The following is a 17,612-nucleotide window of genomic DNA, read 5'->3' on the forward strand; positions in this document are numbered from 1 at the left end:
TTACTACTTTCAGTTAATTAAAGTCACATTCTCAGCTTTCTTTTTTCTCACTTTTTAGTTGCTTCATGCAAAAGTGTATGTTTCTATACATATATGTATACATGCAATATATATCTAATTAAAAACAAACTTAGTATAACATAGATTTAACAGATTCATACATTACATTTATTTTTCCCTTTTTTGGTAGTACTGGGGTATAAACCTGGGTCCTTACACTTGCAAGGCACCAGACTCTACCACTAAGCCACACTTCCAAGCCTTTTTTTAAAATTACATATGTTGAGATAGCATCTTGCCCCATCCCCCCCTCCCCCCCAGGTTTAGGCCTGAACTCTGATTTTCTCCCAATTTATGCTTCTCATCATAGCTGAGTAACAGGTGCATGCAACCATGTCCAGCTTCTTCCATTGATGGGATCCTACCAATCTCAGGTTCCATTTGATATGATGACACCATGCCCAGATATTGATTGAAAAAAGTGGCCTTATGTGTATGTCGAAGCTGGCCTCAAACCACAACCTTCATGAATTCAGTCTCCCGGGGCGCTAAGATTAGAGATTTTAACCACTGATCTCTAGCTTATGCATTATATTTTGAATTCTAAGAACATTGGATTAAATTCTTTGAGTATGTCTAGAGTTAACTATATAACCCCCCTCTCTATATGTGTGTATACATATATATGTAACTAACCTCTTCATTTTTCATTCATTGCAGAATACCTAGAGACCACTGTTGTACCCCTTAGTTTGCCTAACAATTCTCAATCCCCCCCCCCCCAACATGGCATTATAAATCTAACTTAGGGCCTTGTACATGCTTGCCAAATACTCTACCACTGACCTACATCCTTAGCCCTATAAAAATGCTTTCCATACTGTCAACTAGACTGAGTAATTGAACTTATATTTCAAGAAGCTGAAATGTTAAGTTGGTAGACTGACCCTAGATTTACAAAGTACTTTTAGAACAATTGAAAGAAATGTGGTTAAGATTTTAACATGGTGAAGAGACCATTGTCTTAGAACTAGCCTTCTGGGATTTGAATTTAGGTTCATTGACTTAACTACCTATATTACTATATAATTTATCTGTTCCTCCATCTAGGATAATGGAAGTAATCATACTTCTTAAGGCTACTCTGAGAAGTCAATTAGTATTTATTTAGAACAATACCTTGAACATGGTAAATTTGTTGAACAAAAAAATTGTTTTATAGTACAGTCTGTGCGTATGTAAAAGAAACATAAGGATAGTTTCACAGAACATTATGAAAAAAAGCTAAGCATTTGTTTCTATTGTTTTAAAGATCTTTTATGTGGCAAAAGTCAGTTGTATAGTGGCACAAAACTAACAAGTAATATGATAAGGAAGCTCCCCTAATCATGAATAACTGAAATAGTATTACATTTCTGTGTGTCTTTACTAAACTGAAGAACTAATAAGAGCTAAAATTTGTTGGTTAAACAGAGCTTGAGCCATAGGAATGCTGTTTTAGAATTGAAGTTGCAATGAAGGAAGAGATTAGTGTTGCATAATCTAGTTTTGAGTTAAATATAAACATTTAGCTAAAAAGTGATAAAGATTCAGAGGCTACATGAGCAGACAACAAAGCTAAAAGTTGATCTTTGAAAAGACTGGACAAACTTGGCAGTGTTGATGATGAACTAGACAAACTCAATGGAGTATATGCTCAGTAATTCACTGGGAAAATATTAATCGTTCTATACGATGCATTGGTACTAGTTTGCTGAGTTTGTTACCATATTATCATCACTACTGACGAAAAATGTTTGAAACATCTTGCTCTGAGGATTTTTATTTTACTTTTATTTAAGTAGTTGTACAAAGGTGTTTCAACTCCACAAATCAGTTTGTAAGTATAATGCATCGTGATCAGTGTCTCCCCTTTCATCATTCTCCTTTATCCCATCTTTCCCAATCTCAACCATCCATAATTTACCTAGTTCCATGTTTGCTCCAAGGGTTTAGATAAGGGACTATGGACTATTAATAACCAAAAACTCCAGCTGTATACACAGGGGAAATCTTAACCAATTTGGATTTGTAACCACATATGCAAAAAAAATCTCTTAATGCTAGAAAATTGTATTTAGTTTCCCCCAAAACACATCAGAGTTAAAATAATATGTAAGTGGATATAGAAGTAATGCTTATAAAATTAGTAAAACTATAAGCAGACCAGTAGGGACAGGTGAGATTTTTTTTTCTAATACTAGAATTTAAACTGCCTCATGCTTACTTGGCTTGCTTGCTTACTCAGGGCTGATGCTTTACCACTTGAACCATGCCTCCAGCTCTGCTTTGTGCTGGTTATTTTTCTGCAAGTCCTGGGGTTGAACTCAGGGCCTAGATACTCCCTGGCTTTTTTACTCTACCACTTGTGCCACAACCCCATTTCCAGTTTTTTGGTGATTGGTAGGTGATAAGTCTAAGATTTCCTACCAGGCTATCTTTGAACCACAATCCTCAGATCTCAGCTAGGATTATGTATGTGAGTCACCAGCATCTGGCTCCTGATAGAACTTAGCTAGGAAGATCTATCAGAGTGGACTTAGGAGTTTTTAATTCTGGAAGCATAGCGTGCGCATGCTATTCATCACATGTGGTGAAGAGAACATAGTATATCAAAGGAGGTCACTGTTCCTTCATTTGTCTAGAGTAGCAGTCTTTCTGTAAAGAGAGTAAATATTTTAGGCTTTGAGGATTATACATTCTGCTTAATGGGTTAGATCTAATATTGTAGTGCTAAAACAGCCATCAATAGCATGTAAACTAATAAGCATGTCTTTGTAATTAAAATTTTCCAAGACAGGTGATAGACTGGATTTGGCCTTCGGGCTGTAAAATTTTCTTGCCTTCTGTTGGAGTAAGTATAAGAAAACTTAAGAGTAGGAACCAAATTCTGAGAACTGTTAACAGTGTAGGAATTTTTGGTTAGCCTAAAAGTAATTTGAAACTAGAGAGTAAATATATTTATTTCTTGAGATGACTTTATTGCAGGATGTTGAATGGGTTGAGTGAAGGCTAGATAGGATAGAAAGGTTCAAGAGTTTTTAGTATTAACAATAATAGTCTTAGAAAAATTTATGAAAGCTTGGAGCACTTGGAGCAGGAGAATGGGATAGTTTTGAAAGGTATTTCAAATTTGTAAGATTTGACAGTACATTACATATAGGAGTAAGGATACTCAGAAATCTGAAAGACACTTCCAAGGTTTCTGTACTGTTTGTAACTTCCCCAATAATTATGCTGTTCATGAAATAAAACATTAAAAACTTGCCAGGTTTGAAGTTGATAAGTTGAGCTGTTTTGAGTCCAAGTGAAAGCATCAAATAGTTGAGTTAGAAATTGATATTTAAGAAATAGTGCTGTTAATAGATGAAATTCCCTTGGTAGTGAATATTGATGAGTGCCTTACTTTTTTTTTTTTTTTCCAAACAGTGATACTGGGATTTAAACCCAGGTTCTTACACTTGCTAGGCAGGTTCTATGTCACTTGATCCTACCTCCAACCCTAACAAAGATCTTTGTGAAAGTGCCAGTCTTTTTTTTTGGCCAGTCCTGGGCCTTGGACTCAGGGCCTGAGCACTGTCCCTGGCTTCCTTTTTGCTCAAGGCTAGCACTCTGCCACTTGAGCCACAGCGCCACTTCTGGCCATTTTCTGTATATGTGGTGCTGGGGAATCGAACCGAGGGCTTCATGTATGGGAGGCAAGCTCTCTTGCCACTAGGCCATATCCCCAGCCCCTGAAAGTGCCAGTCTTGATGGCCCAATAATAGAGATTATCCTTAAGGAAGCAGACTAAGAATAAACCACAGGGACTTGGGTATGGCTCAGCGGTAGAGCATTTTTCTAGGATGAAAAGGCCCTATTCTAATCTTTAGCTCTATGTAAATTGAAAAAAAAATAACTGGTCCTATCTTAGCTGGTTTCTCTACCTGTAAATTAGGAGTTAATTATTTACTTTTGAATTGTGATAAAAATTGGAAATGTCTTTCAAGTGCCTGGCATATAGAGGAGCTCAAAACATGGTAGTGTAGTGTGTGGCAGGCTTGAAATATTTCAATGTATTCCTTCTGTATTTTATAATAGTTATCTATCTCATTTGTTGGAGTCATTTTTCTGACTCATTTTAAAGTTAAATACTCCTATGACTTTTTATTCTGTGTTTATGAATTCCTTTAGAGTATTATTTTTACTTTAGTTTTTAAGTCTAAGATGGGAGCCATACATAGCCTAAAAACCTTTCTCAGGTTCCTTATCTGGAAATAATAATTTATGGGTATTTTTGGCCTCTAAAGATGACTTAGAGGTTTGTTTCTTTTAAACTGAACATAGTTGTCATTTCTGCCAGAGAAGGGTTTTTATGCTTAGCACCTTAGCTAATGTTTTACATTCCAAAATGAGGTTAGTGTTTCAGGAACAAATCTCCAAGACATTCATGATTGCAACCAGCAGTAAGAAGTTTTTAAAAATCATAACTAATTTTATGTAAGCATTTCTACATAACTGAAATGAAATTTCACAATATTTTCTGTTAAACTGAAAAAAAGAAATTCTAAGAGCCTGCTGTCGGTGGCTCACACCTGTAATCCTAGCTACTCAGGAGGCTGAGATCTGAGGATCGTGATTCAAAGCCAGTCCAATCTAGAAAGTCTATGAAACTCATCTCCAGTTAACCACCAGAAAACCAGAAGTGTTGTAGCTCAAGTGGTCAAGCCTAGCCTTGAGATGAAGAGCTCAGGGACAGCACCCAGGCCCAGAGTTCAAGCCCCACGACCTACCAAAAAAAAAAAAGAAAAAGAAATGCTGGCCGTGACCTACTGGTTAGGTTTTATCATCTAGTGTTTGAAAAGAAGTGCTTTAAGACAATCAAGCTGAATGAGGAAAGTTAGTTATATCATGATAAGAAATGGCCAGTTCTTAACTAGTTAGTGGGAGATGAGTGTGGCATACCCATGTATATATATTTTTTTCTTCAGTGTCTTTCACTTTTGTTATCTTGATTTAGGTGGAGAGTAAAATACTTTTGAGGTGTGTGTGTGTGTGTGTGTGTGTGTGTGTGTGTGTGTGTGTGTGTGTGTTTGGCCTGAGTACTGTGCTTTGGCTTTTTCTGTCAAGGTTAGTACTCTTACCATTTGAGCCATACCTCCATGAAGATGAGTCTCAGACTTTCCTGCCCAGGCTGGCTTAGAATTGTGAACCTTCTGAGTAGCTAGGATTATAGGCATGAGCTATTGGTGCCCAGCCTGATTTGTGACTTCTAAAACCTCACAATATTTATTAGTTAAAATACCATTTAAAAATAATTGATATGCCAGCACTGGTTACTTACTATAGGAAGATACATCTTCCAGATCCAGTGGGGGGTAGGCTTGCACTTTGATCAAGAAGTGCTCATTTAAGCAGAGTCTTGGATTGCTTTGAAGGTGGTCATTTTTAACCTGTTTTCGGGGAATTACCTTGCTTAGATTAGTTGGGAGTCGATTACAGGTATTAATTTATAACCTACTAGGACAGAGTGAGAGTCATCTTTATATAGAAAGTATGCTTAGAAGAATGAGAAAGCCTTTTTTCTCAGATGCTTCAAATGTCTACTTTTCTAGTCTCTCTTTGTCTATAGTTCCTCCTAACCTCTAGTCAGAGAAATAGAATTACACTACTGAACTTAGATTTGAGCTTTTATCTGGGTGAAGTTCTAGATGAAGTTGGCTTTCTTCCAAACAGCAGTTTCTAAAGAATGAGAATCCATAGGATACTATGGGTAAGATTTATATCCTGCTTATAATTCATCTCCTTGCCCTAGCACAGTATTTTGTACTATGGTCAGTAAAAATGGCCTTAGTTTTATACTGTGAATAATAGATCTAATAAAAGGGTCTGTTTAATGTCAGTTTATTTTGAATCAAGAACAGCAAGCTTCTTAGGAGGCTGAGGCAAGATTACTTGCACCCTAGCTTTTGAAACCAGCTTGGGCAACATAGACACTGTGAATGAATAAATTGAATGTATAGATGAATAGATGGATGGGAGTCTTAAAATTGGCTTCTTTAACAGTATTCCCATACTGGCCACACTGGTTTATGGTATTGTATAAGGGCAGAGATAGTGAACTTACTTGCACTTACATTTACTGCTATGCCTAAGTTTGCTATTACTGCACAAAGCTTCACATATGCTAGGCAAGTGCTGTTTTTGTTTGAGCTACATCCTATGTATTTAAATTTTAAAGTGTAGGTTTGTTTTTTTTAATTTTAAAGTGTTGAAGTATGAACTCAGCTTCCTGTGCTTGCTAGGTAGGTGCTCTACCACTTAAGCTATACCCCAGCTCATGTATTTCTGATTCATGTGTTCTAATAGAGGATGTTTTTAATACTCTTTAATTATAATTGTAAAGAGTATTATCTATATATGTCAAGGAGGTACTTCATGTAAAAGAATATTTTGTTTTTATAAGTGATAGTTGTTACTATCTCAAGGCAAGATAAATATAGATGACCAATTTTGTGGACTACAAAATCTGGTATACTACAAATTGTTCTACTCCAAGGAGAATTATTTTAGATATTTCTAGCTTTGTTATGTGATGTTTTCATAAAATGCCAGCTGATATTGCCCAGGAATTCTCAAAGAGACAGGGTTTAATTTGTAATTTTTAAAGAAGAGGAACCACAGTGGGCAGGCTTCTCTTTGAAAGTGATAATTTTTTATTTTTCTAGTCCTTAGGACAGAATATAAGGAGAAACCTTATGATTGTATCTTAATTTTGTCTATATGGTACCTTGCAAACTTTGTATAAAATAATTGCTTTCAATTTTTATAAGCTTTAATAGAATTCTATTGTTTTTAAGATGTTGTACAGAGGAATTCCATAGTTAGAAATTATTTTAGAGATCTGAGGGAAAGTTTGTATATAATCCCTGGAAAAGTACACATGCACAAAATTTTAACTGGAGGGGTGGGGATATGGCCTAGTGGTAAGAGCGCTTGCCTTGTATACTTGAAGCCCTGGGTTCGATTCCCCAGCACCACATATACAGAAAATGGCCAGAAGTGGCGCTGTGACTCAAGTTGCAGAGTGCTAGCCTTGAGCAAAAAGAAGCCAGGGACGGTGCTCAGGCCCTGAGTCCAAGGCCCAGGACTGGCAAAAAAAAATAAAATAAAATAACTGGAGTTTTAAAGATTTCACGTCCTTCCTAAAGGCTAATTTATCAGGAATATATGTGTAGCTGTTTCCCAAACTTGAATTCATTCTTGGTCCACATTTCTACTAGCCTAACACAGTGGTTCTCTACCAGAGTCTATTCACCTCCAAGGAAGTCTGGAGGCATATCTAACTCAATAGAAGTAAGGGTAGCTGTTAAGCATTCAAAAGTCACTGGCTATTTCCTACAGTAGGATCATGCTGAAGCTGAGATACCTTGGTATAGCAGAATATAGTCTTTAAGGAAGTACCTAGTAGTTGGGTATACATGGCCTGCCCAGGACCTGTTAGTAAAAAAGCCAGATTTTTTTTTTCATAGGTTGTAGCTTTTAATTCCCATGATTGAGTAGGAATATGCCTTTAGGAAAGGAGATCAGAGCTATGTTCTATTGCTCTTTAACATACTTTTTTTGTATGTATGTATATTTAGTTCTCTGAAGTTTTTCACATGTATGTGTATCTATGCCACTACAGTGATAATGCAAAAAGTTTCATTACCAACATATCTCTTGTGTTGTTTATAACCATACCACCCTCTTATATTTAGTTATAACCACATCTCTTCCCATCTATAGTACTAATCTGTTTTCTCTTTTTATAGTTTGTTATTTCAAGTATGTTACATATAGTATATAACTTTGTATGGTTGACTTTTTTTTTAATTGGTCATAATTCCTTTCAGATTCAGTTGGGCTGGGCATGTTTCAATTGTTCCTTAGTGCATATATATACTTTGTAAAGTTATTGGAAGGCATAGGTTGTCTCCAGCTTTTTACTCTTATGGATAAGGTTGCTGTGAACATTTGAGCACAATGTTTAGGTGAATAAATGGCTGCAGATCTTCTTTCAGAAATGTCCCTAGGCACTTCCCTTCTTATGTGTAAGGTTTACCATTTAAAGTCTGGGCCTAAGCCTTACATTTTTCTGTTTATGTGGTGCTGAGGAATTGAACCTAGGGCTTCATGAATGCTAGGCAAGTACTCTACCGCTAAGCCACATTTCCAGCTCTTTTTTAAAGAAGCATAAATTACTGGTTGTCAGCTTTGGCTGACCCAAGAGACTTACAGTTATTTTGGATACGTGAGTATAAGGTTTAATTTTGGTTTTGCTGGTCCTAGGGCTTGAACTCAGGTCTTGGGCTCTGTCCCTGAGCCTCTGTGTGCTCAAGGCTATCACTCTACCACTTGAGCCACAGCACCACTTCCAGCTTTTGCTGAGTTTTTTTGTTTGTTTGTTTGTTTTTGTGATAAGAGTCTCATAGACTTTCCTGCCTCGGCTGGCTTTGAACTGTGATCCTCATATCTCAGCCTCTTTGATTAGCTAGGATTAGAGGTGTGAGCCACTGGCACCTGGTGGCCCTCCTGTGTGCCAAGCAAAGGTTCTACAACTTAGCTGTATCCAGTGCTTCATTTAAGTGGACAAGTGACTTGATCAGATTTTAAAGATCACCCTGGAGGGGAGCAAAGGTTGAAATTGGGTCCCATCTGAGCCTGCAGTCCAAGTCAGGAAACTGGTGGGTTTGACTGTGGTAGCGATCCTGAATAGAAAAATTTTAACATGCATTTTGGTTACTTTGGGATGGCTTGCATATTTGCAGTGAGGGAAGAAAGTTATCAGTCAACACCTTGGTTTTGTCTTTTGCCAATTATTGACACGTGGAAGCATGGAAAAGCACAGGTTGTAAGGAGGTAGAAGTTCTATTTTGATGTGTTAGTGTGAGAATTGCCTTTTTTGACATTTATATGGAAATAAAGTTTGGAGCTTGGATCATTGTGGCTCAGGGAACAAATAAGGGAGTATTCACATGTAGACAGAGTTCCTCCTGGTTCTGTGTGTGTATACCCCTTCTGAGGCTTGAACTAAGGGCCTGGGCACTGAGCTGTCTTGCTCAAGCCTAGCACTCTACCATCTTGAGCCACAGCTGCATTTCCAGCTTTTTGGTGATTAACTGGAGCTAAGAGTCTCACAGATGGGATGACAGGCATAAGCCACCAGCACCTAGCTAAACAGTATCATTTTTTGTACAACCTTTTACTCTGCTGTTCATAGTCTTTCCATGCCACCTGTTCCCTTGGATCTTTTTCTCCATATATTACCTAGTTTTATCATCCACTTCTTTAATTACCAGGTGCTACATCACTTTTTTACATTCTTCACCTGAGACTGGTGAGAGCTGTGGCGACTATTCTCATATTCCAGTGTAGATTGCTTCCTGTACAAGAAGGTTTACCATTTAAAGTCTGAGCTTAAGCCTTACATTTTGTTATTTTGACACTGGCATACTGTTTTATATGTGTTATTAAAGGTCTGGCAGCGAAGTGATAGTTCTTCATTATAAAGTGTATGTTGCTTGAGGGCATTTATTTTTACTGATTTTTGCATCTTGCATAGTAACCTGTTATACACATTGAATGTTTTTGTTCTTCTGGTAAATTAATCAGCAATATTTTGTGCATTTATTAATAGAAACTTTATATGGTAAAGGTTCCTTAAGTTATTGCTTTTAGTTTGCTTACTTCTTTCAAAGCTTACTAAGTATCTACTATATGCTAGACAGTACTTGATACAGGTACTTAACAGAGAGGAAAGTTAACTCGATTCTAGATAGTATTTTGGAAGTAGACATTGTCTACCAGCTGAGCCACAGCTCTACTTCAGTCTTGGTGGTTAATTGGAGATAAAAGTCTCATGAAATTCCTGCCCAGGCTGGCTTCAAACCTCAGTCTTCAGATCTTAGCCTCCTGAGTAATTAGAATTACAGATGTGAAACTCTGGAACCTAAGCCCGTTTATTTTTAAGAACAAAGCTTTATTTTGTCATTTTTAATCTCTTTCCCCAGTTGTCATTCACTAACATACATTATCTCATATTCTCATACCTATATCATCCCACTTTTAAATAGGCCATAGCTTTTGATTCTGTCTTCTCTATTAATAGTTCTTGTACTTTATAATTTACTTTGAAAATTATATCCCTTGTGAGTTTTCAGGTTTTCCAGTTCAGTCAGGCAAAGAAATTCAAGAAATGATGAAGATGGATGAAGATGAAGATGAAGCTCTCCTGTTTACCTGATTCATCATCAGCAACATTAGCACACAGCACATCATACTGTTCGCTGACTCATCCTAGCAGAGACTCACAGACTCTGCATGGCTTCATTCTGTCCATAGGTTCACATTCTGTCCACCAGCACCATTATCACATCCTGTTTCCCAGTGGTATGGGTATTCTCAATAGGCATCTGGCCAACAACTATGGTTCCATAAGGCAGTACATGCATACCTAGTGTGAAGGTTATGTGTAGGGTTACCAAAGGTAGTGCATACATACATGACCTAGTTCCATGAATATGTTGAATCAACTGAATCCTACTCCTTGGAAAGTGCAGGTTATGTGATTTGGTTAAGTTATGTATTACAATAGTGATACAGTAAAAAAGTAATTTAGTTGTCTTTTCCATTTTATTCCTTAAGAAATTTTTTTTATTGTAAAGGTGATAACAGTTACATACCTGAGTACATTTCTTTTTGAACAGTGTCACATCACCCTTCATTTTCTGTATTTTTCCTTCCCGGACCTCCTTGCCCCCAACTTGTATAGTTCATTTCCAGCATAGTGTCCAGTATCACTGCTGAATTAGTTCTCCCTTCTATGCTTCCCCTTCCCCTCCTCAAATCAGATAAACTTACATACAAGACAAAGGGTACAGAAATAAGAAACAATGACAAAAAAAAAAGAAGTAAGCAAACAGTACAATATCCTTTAATGTTTTTGTTGTAGTTCAATTTTCAACTTGCTGTTTCTAAAGAGATTTTTATGGGTAGATTTTTTTCAGGTTCTTTACATTTCTTATTGTCTCATTTCTTTATCTTTTATTTAAAAAATTACAGCTAATTTTTCTGGTTTGGTTTACTGGACTTAAGTGGGGTGGTTTTTTTTTTTTTGGTGGTTGTTGCTGTGTTGCCAGTCCTAGGGCTTGGACTCAAGACCTGAGCACTGTCCCTGGCTCCTTTTTGCTCAAGGCTAGCACTCTACCACTTGAGTCACAGCGCCCACTTCTGGCTTTTTCTGTGTATGTGGTGCGTAGGAATTGAACCCAAGGCTTCATGCATGCTAGGCTAGCACTCTACTACTATACCACATTCCTAGCCCTGGACTTAAGTTTTGTTCCTATGGTTTGGTCACCAGTGTTGTGGACTTAAAAAATATCACTAGAGATTTATTTTAGGGCCTCACACTAGCATCTCAACACCTTTTGCCTGGACTGGCTCCAGACTGTAATCTTCCCACTTGTGCCTCATCAGTACCTGGAATTACATATATACCCTCCACACCCAGCTTGTTTGTTGAGATGGTGTCTCACTAACTTTTTCTTAAGACTGGCTAAAGCTGCCTTCCTCTTCGTCTCTTGCCTCCAGAGAAGCTGGAATTAGAAGTGTGAGCTGCCACATCTTGCTATGTTTTGTAATGTTACCAATTACAATATTATTTGAGGACATTTCTGATATTACTGAAGCAACAGGAGCATTTTCATTTTCTGGAAAGAGCTATTTATTCCTCTTCCTGGTCCTGTTTATATTTACTGAGAATTATAGCTGCTGGACTCTTAATTGATAACATTGTTTACATTATTTGCAAATGGGATGTTTATTTTACTTTGGGTATGCTTTTGAAGAAAGGAGATTTGCTTAAATTTCTAGAAAAAAGACTGAATATTTATATTTAAGCAGAAATTAAGATGAACCCTTTCATGGATATAGTAAGTAAATAAAAATGGATTATTTTAAATAAGAGAGAGATCTTATTTTCAAAAGATATGTATCTGATTATAGATCCCATTCCTGACTAAAGGTTCATCAGAAATCATCTCTATAAGCTACTCATTTTGCTCTTGCTTTTCAGAGAAACTTAGTAATCATCCAGTCTTAATTTATGAAAAAGGTTATAACTTATATATGTTTTTTTAAGTTAGTGTGAGTTAACTCATAGTAGTAGTTGGCAACTATTGGCAGAGGGATGGATCATACAAGGATGAGGAATGGTTTTCAGTGGCCTATGTTTGGAAGAACTCTCTGAAGTGAGTTGAGAACTATGGGTTACAGGGTTAGAGTCATGGTTCAAGTGGTAAACACCAGCCCAGCAAGCAAGCTGATGAGCTACCACAAAAAGGGGAGATGGGCGGGGGGGGGGGGGGGGGGGGAAGCAGGGAGGACCCAAAGACTTACCACTTACAGAGAAAAAGCAATTGCATATTTTCTTCATTGTAAAACCAATATAGACACGTAATCCAAAACTAGATAAGTGTTTTTAGTTAAAAAAAATAATGAAGTCAAACAGATTCTTCAGTATAGCAGGATTGTAACATGATGGTCAGAACAGTTCTTTGTTAATAAAGTATTCCTTAATAAGCCAGAAAATAATTGCTGTAAACTATTTGTCCTTTCATTTTCCTGGATTTCTAGCACTAAACTTTGTTGTAACTGCAGAATGGAGTAACTTAAGCTTTTTAACCTTCTGGATCTAGGAAGGTATTTGCTGAGCATAAGCCAGAGAGAATAGAATCTACCTTATTCCCCCCCCCCCGCCCCTTTTTTAAAACTAAGTATTCATGGTTTCCTAAAGTTTAGTGTCACTTTTCTCCTTCATCCCAAAGAGTAAAGATAGAATGGTGACATTGATTCCAGAGGTTTGGTTGACTTCCAATACCCAGTACTAAAAAGAGAGTTCCTAAGATTTGATTGCCACAGTCACAACTAAGTAACAGTAGTAACAGCTAGCTATTGTTAGAACTTTGTGGTGTTGGAGTCGGCTGTTGGAATCATCATTGCCTCAGATTTCACTTTCCCAATAAAAAATAATGCAACTTGTAGTTTGCAAATTGGGAAGCACCTTAGTGTTCCCAAGGAAAAAAAAAAGGAACAGCCATTTTACCCTCTGTTTTGAAGTTACAGACTCTTCATTTCTACTTTCTTACACATGGTTCTGTTGGTGATCATTTATAAAGAATAAGAATCCAGGGCATTTGACTAGGTGGGTTAGATTTTTAAGCCAACATGCCAATTGTCAACTCCTGTTGACAATATTCAAAGCACCTGCATATACTGTGGGTAATCTGAGTATATAAACTATATCGCTAGATAATATTGTGTATGAGGATTTAGAAGTTAGACTTCTTGAGCTCTGGCAGTTGCTGGGGGGAAAATCCTGAAACCGAAAGGGCTTAGGTTCAAGGTAACTATTCCTGAACATGAAAACACTTAAGTATTCAAGATACCATAAAAAAAGAATATTAAAGAACTTAACCAAAGAAAAAAGTCCTCTAGAAAAAATGGGAAACTAAGATGAGAACTTTTTTTCAACCTTGGATGCTGTGTTTATTTTCCCTCTCATTCTTTCCCCTCTATTTTGTGACTAGAAATGATGTTTTTGTCAGTAATGATATTTAGAACCAGTATGAATATATTGGTGCCAGAGACAATACAAATTTCCAGAAAAACTAGACTGAAAAGGAAACCAGAGGTGTCAGTAAAAATGCTCCAACATTCTCTTAGAATTTCTGACAACTTTTCTCATCTCACTGTACTTCTTAAAGTGATTGTATGTATTGAAATCATCTACACTGATATCTGCTACACTTCAGAAAAGATTTAGAGTCTCAGCAATTTGAATCCAGACAATTCAAATTAAGCCACTTTTTAATACTAACTTAAAGTTAAATTCTGAAAAATTTTACTTAATTTTGTATTTTACTATTCTGAAAATGTTTTAAACATTCTTGTGAAAAACTTAGCAATAAAGAAATAGTCAGTAGATAGGAAAATAACAGAAAAGAGAGAACTGGGCATACTAAGTAGAATTATATAGCTTCACTATATAATCATCTGTAACTTATTTGTTCATACAAGGGTAGATTTACACAAAAACTTGTTGGATCTACTTCAAAGGCCATATTAACAGACCACCATAAACTGAATTGGATATTGCTTACTCCTAATTTGTCCTTTAAGTTGGCATTGAAAAATGCTTTTTACTGTCTTCCTCCATAATCTTCCTAATCTATACCTATCTAGTCTTACTATTTGTGCAAGAGAACTTTTCCTTTTAGTCAGCTGTTTTTTTTCTCTTTGCTTTTGTGTGTCCATTGCTCAGAACTTAATCAAGCCCTTATTGAAGGACATTGTTTGGATGTGTCTTAAATATTTCTTTTCATCCAAAAATGTGTATTTACATTGCTTGATAGTCTGAAGGAAATTAATACTAATAGTTTTAACTTGAATATGTTTTCTTATAGCAGAAAAAGAAAATTAAGAACTTTAATCCACCAACACGTAGAAATTGGGAAAGTAATTACTTTGGGATGCCCCTCCAGGATCTGGTTACAGCTGAGAAGCCCATACCTCTATTTGTTGAAAAATGTGTGGAATTCATTGAAGATACAGGTATGATAGAAGTGTCAACACATGAGATTTGATTTGAATATTTGTTTCACCAACAGTTTGTCATATGTTTGGGATTTGATAGGCTAAAATTTGAAGGAGATTTATATTTATATTAGCATAGTCTTGAGTATTTTTTTTATTGTGAGCATTTACTCTTAATGTAACCATCTGATATTTGAAAGAAGTTTTTTGTGGTTAACCAGCAGTGCTTTTGTTTGCTTTCTAATGAGTCTAATAAATGGCTAAGTTGAAAGCTAAAATGTTAAACTTACCTAACTGAAGAATTTAGAATGACTTGATTACTATATTAAGCTGTTATTAGGTCATTATGATTTGAATCAGTAATTTTAATGCTTTCAGTATTTTTAATGTAATAGTGGTTACCTCTTTTTAATCTAATACTAGCTACCTGTTTTACACAAGAATTTTTTTTCAAAAAAATTTATTTTCCTCTTAAAACTTGTCATAGTTACAGATATGCAAAAAGTAGCTCACTGTATTTGTGATATTAATGTTTATTTAGTCCTAGCTATTTTGTGATTTTTTATGTGGTTTGAATTACAATATTGTGAATATGCAACTGTCATCATTTAAATAATAAGTTTCTTCTTATGATTATTTTGCATAATATAAATTAAAACAAAAGGCTTGATAGTCAAAGGTAAGAAATGAAGCCAGAGATTGTATTTGAGCATATTTAAAATGAATTGCAGGTTTACTATGAAACTGGTGATTAAATGAACTACAAATTTTAAATGATGTAAAAATATGAGCTAAGTCAGTTTTAGCTTTATTTATTCTTAATAAACTTTTTTGCATTGTTTTAGTATAAAAAATTAGCCATGTCTAAACTAAATAATCAGGCTCATTTTTGCTCCTATGTGTGCCTTGCCCTTTACTTTATTAATTGGGTCTGTACTTATTGGTTTTTCTATTTGGTGAAGAACTTGTAGTTTCAATAAGGAAGTGGCATATGGGGAAATACTGTTACAAGTATTATAGTTGGAATAGCACATATCCTCTTTTGTGAGTTAAGTGTTAATTTACAGAGCCTACATTGGATATACTGTTATTTTTCATTCAATGAATACTTGAAGTATGGGTTGTTGGGTTTATTTTGGCATATCTGTTCATGTGTGTGTGTGTGTGCTGGTACTAGAGCTTGAACTCAGGGCCTCATGTTCTTGCTTTGCTTTTTCCTCAAGGGTGATGCTCTACTATTTGAATCACACTTCCATTTCTGGCTTTTTGTTGGGTAACTTGAAATAAGAGTTAATGGGCTTTTCTGCCTGGGCTGGCTTTGAACTGCAATCCTCAGATCTCAGCCTGCAGAGAAGTTAGGATTACAGGGATCAGCAACTAGCACTTGGCTTTGTTCAGAAGAAAAAGTTTTTTTTTTCTTTTTGGTCTTGGGGCTTGAACTCAGGGTCTGAGCTCTGTCCTTGAGCCTCTGCTCAAAGCTAGCGCTCTACCACTTGAGCCACTGCACCACTTTTGGCTTTTTCTGAGTAGTTTATTGGAGATAAGAGTCAGAGACGTTCCTGCCTGTGCTGGCTTCAAACAGTTATCCTCAGATCTCAGCCTCCTGAGTAGCTAGGATTAGTAGCCACTGGCTCCCGGCTCAAAGATTCTTATAGTATTAGTTTTCCTTGTTTGGATTTGAATAATTCTCATTTTCTTTAGCAGTGTAATTAAGCCTAGTGGATATGAATGAATGGGTTAAGATAACTTTTCCTTAGGTATTGAAAATAATAACTATGGATTACTACTTATTAATATAAATTTCTTATTACTATATTTAAGAATTTGGTTTCTTGCATATTTTCATAGTAGTTGAAAGATTTGGTTTGAAGACAATCAATTTCAAGTATAAGATAAAATGAAATTTTGACCTAATTCTTACTACAGCTTAAATTAGTCCAGGTTAGCTAATAAGTAGTTTGTGCATTTAAGTGCTTTGGTAGAAATATACTGAGGTACTATAAGACTAAGAATAGAATAAAGATTAGCACCAGTTCTCTTGTAGAATTACACTTTGATTTTTATTACTGATTTTACAGCTGCTAGCCAGTTTCAGCACCAATTTCCAAGTGCTTAAAAGCTCAGTTTATGAGCTGAGTATGGTGATACATTCTGTAATGCCAGTGGGGTAGGCTGTAGCTGAACTGGAGGAGCAAGATATGGAGCTCAGCCTGGGCTACATTGCAAAGCTCTGTCTTAAAAAACCAAAAAACAAAACAAAACAATTTTCAGTTGGCAATTTGCAATATGAACTATGTAGCATAGCCATCTTTGAGGCTTAACTTGGAGTCATGGAAATACATTGCAGTTGCCCATTATTTAAAAATTATATTTTGCTTTTTTATATGGCATTATAGTTTGAATTCAGAAGTCTCACACTTGTTATTGTTAGGCAGGCACACTTGTGCTGAGCCCGATCTTTTGGGCTGTTATTCAGTTTATATTTTTGAGATAAGGTCTCACTTACTGTCCAGATATGCACCTGGTCTGCAGTCTGCCTATTTTATTTTAGGCTTCCTGTAGTTGCTAGGATAGCAAGAGTGCATCATCATATCCAGTTACCTTCCACTGAGATGGATTCTTGTTTGCTCAGGCTGGCCTTTAACCTCAGTCGGTCCATCCAGCAGACTTACATGCCACTGTGGACTTTTTGCTGAGTTGGATTCAAAACAGTGATCCTCCCATTCTTAGCCTCCCAAGTAGCTAGGTGTAAGCAGCATGTAGGTGCCTAGCAATATTTTTTCTTCGTAATTCTGAAATACAGTAAATTCTTTGTAAATTCTGAAATACAGTAATATGAATGACCATTGTTCTTGTTATAATCAAGTTCAAAAAGCTAGATTGTTTTGAACAACCTTAAAGAAAACAGTTTTAAGAAATAAGCTTAATTTATTACTTTTTATTATAATTTACATATAATA

The 17,612-nt window shown here is 36.1% G+C and overlaps 1 protein-coding gene across 4 annotated transcripts in view; it reads left to right on the forward strand.

Moving 5' to 3' along the window:
- Arhgap5 (Rho GTPase activating protein 5) overlaps positions 1 to 17,612 on the forward strand; it is a 60,029-nt gene that overhangs the window by 20,932 nt on the left and 21,485 nt on the right. For 3 of the 4 annotated variants that reach the window (XM_048362944.1, XM_048362942.1, XM_048362945.1), the window contains one exon: positions 14,523 to 14,670. In XM_048362944.1, coding sequence (XP_048218901.1) covers positions 14,523 to 14,670 — 148 coding nt within the window. The remainder of the gene's footprint in view (positions 1 to 14,522; positions 14,671 to 17,612) is intronic. The other variant, XM_048362946.1, reaches the window with a different exon arrangement.

Source organism: Perognathus longimembris, chromosome 14 (genome assembly GCF_023159225.1).
Source record: "Perognathus longimembris pacificus isolate PPM17 chromosome 14, ASM2315922v1, whole genome shotgun sequence".
Lineage (NCBI taxonomy): Eukaryota > Metazoa > Chordata > Mammalia > Rodentia > Heteromyidae > Perognathus > Perognathus longimembris.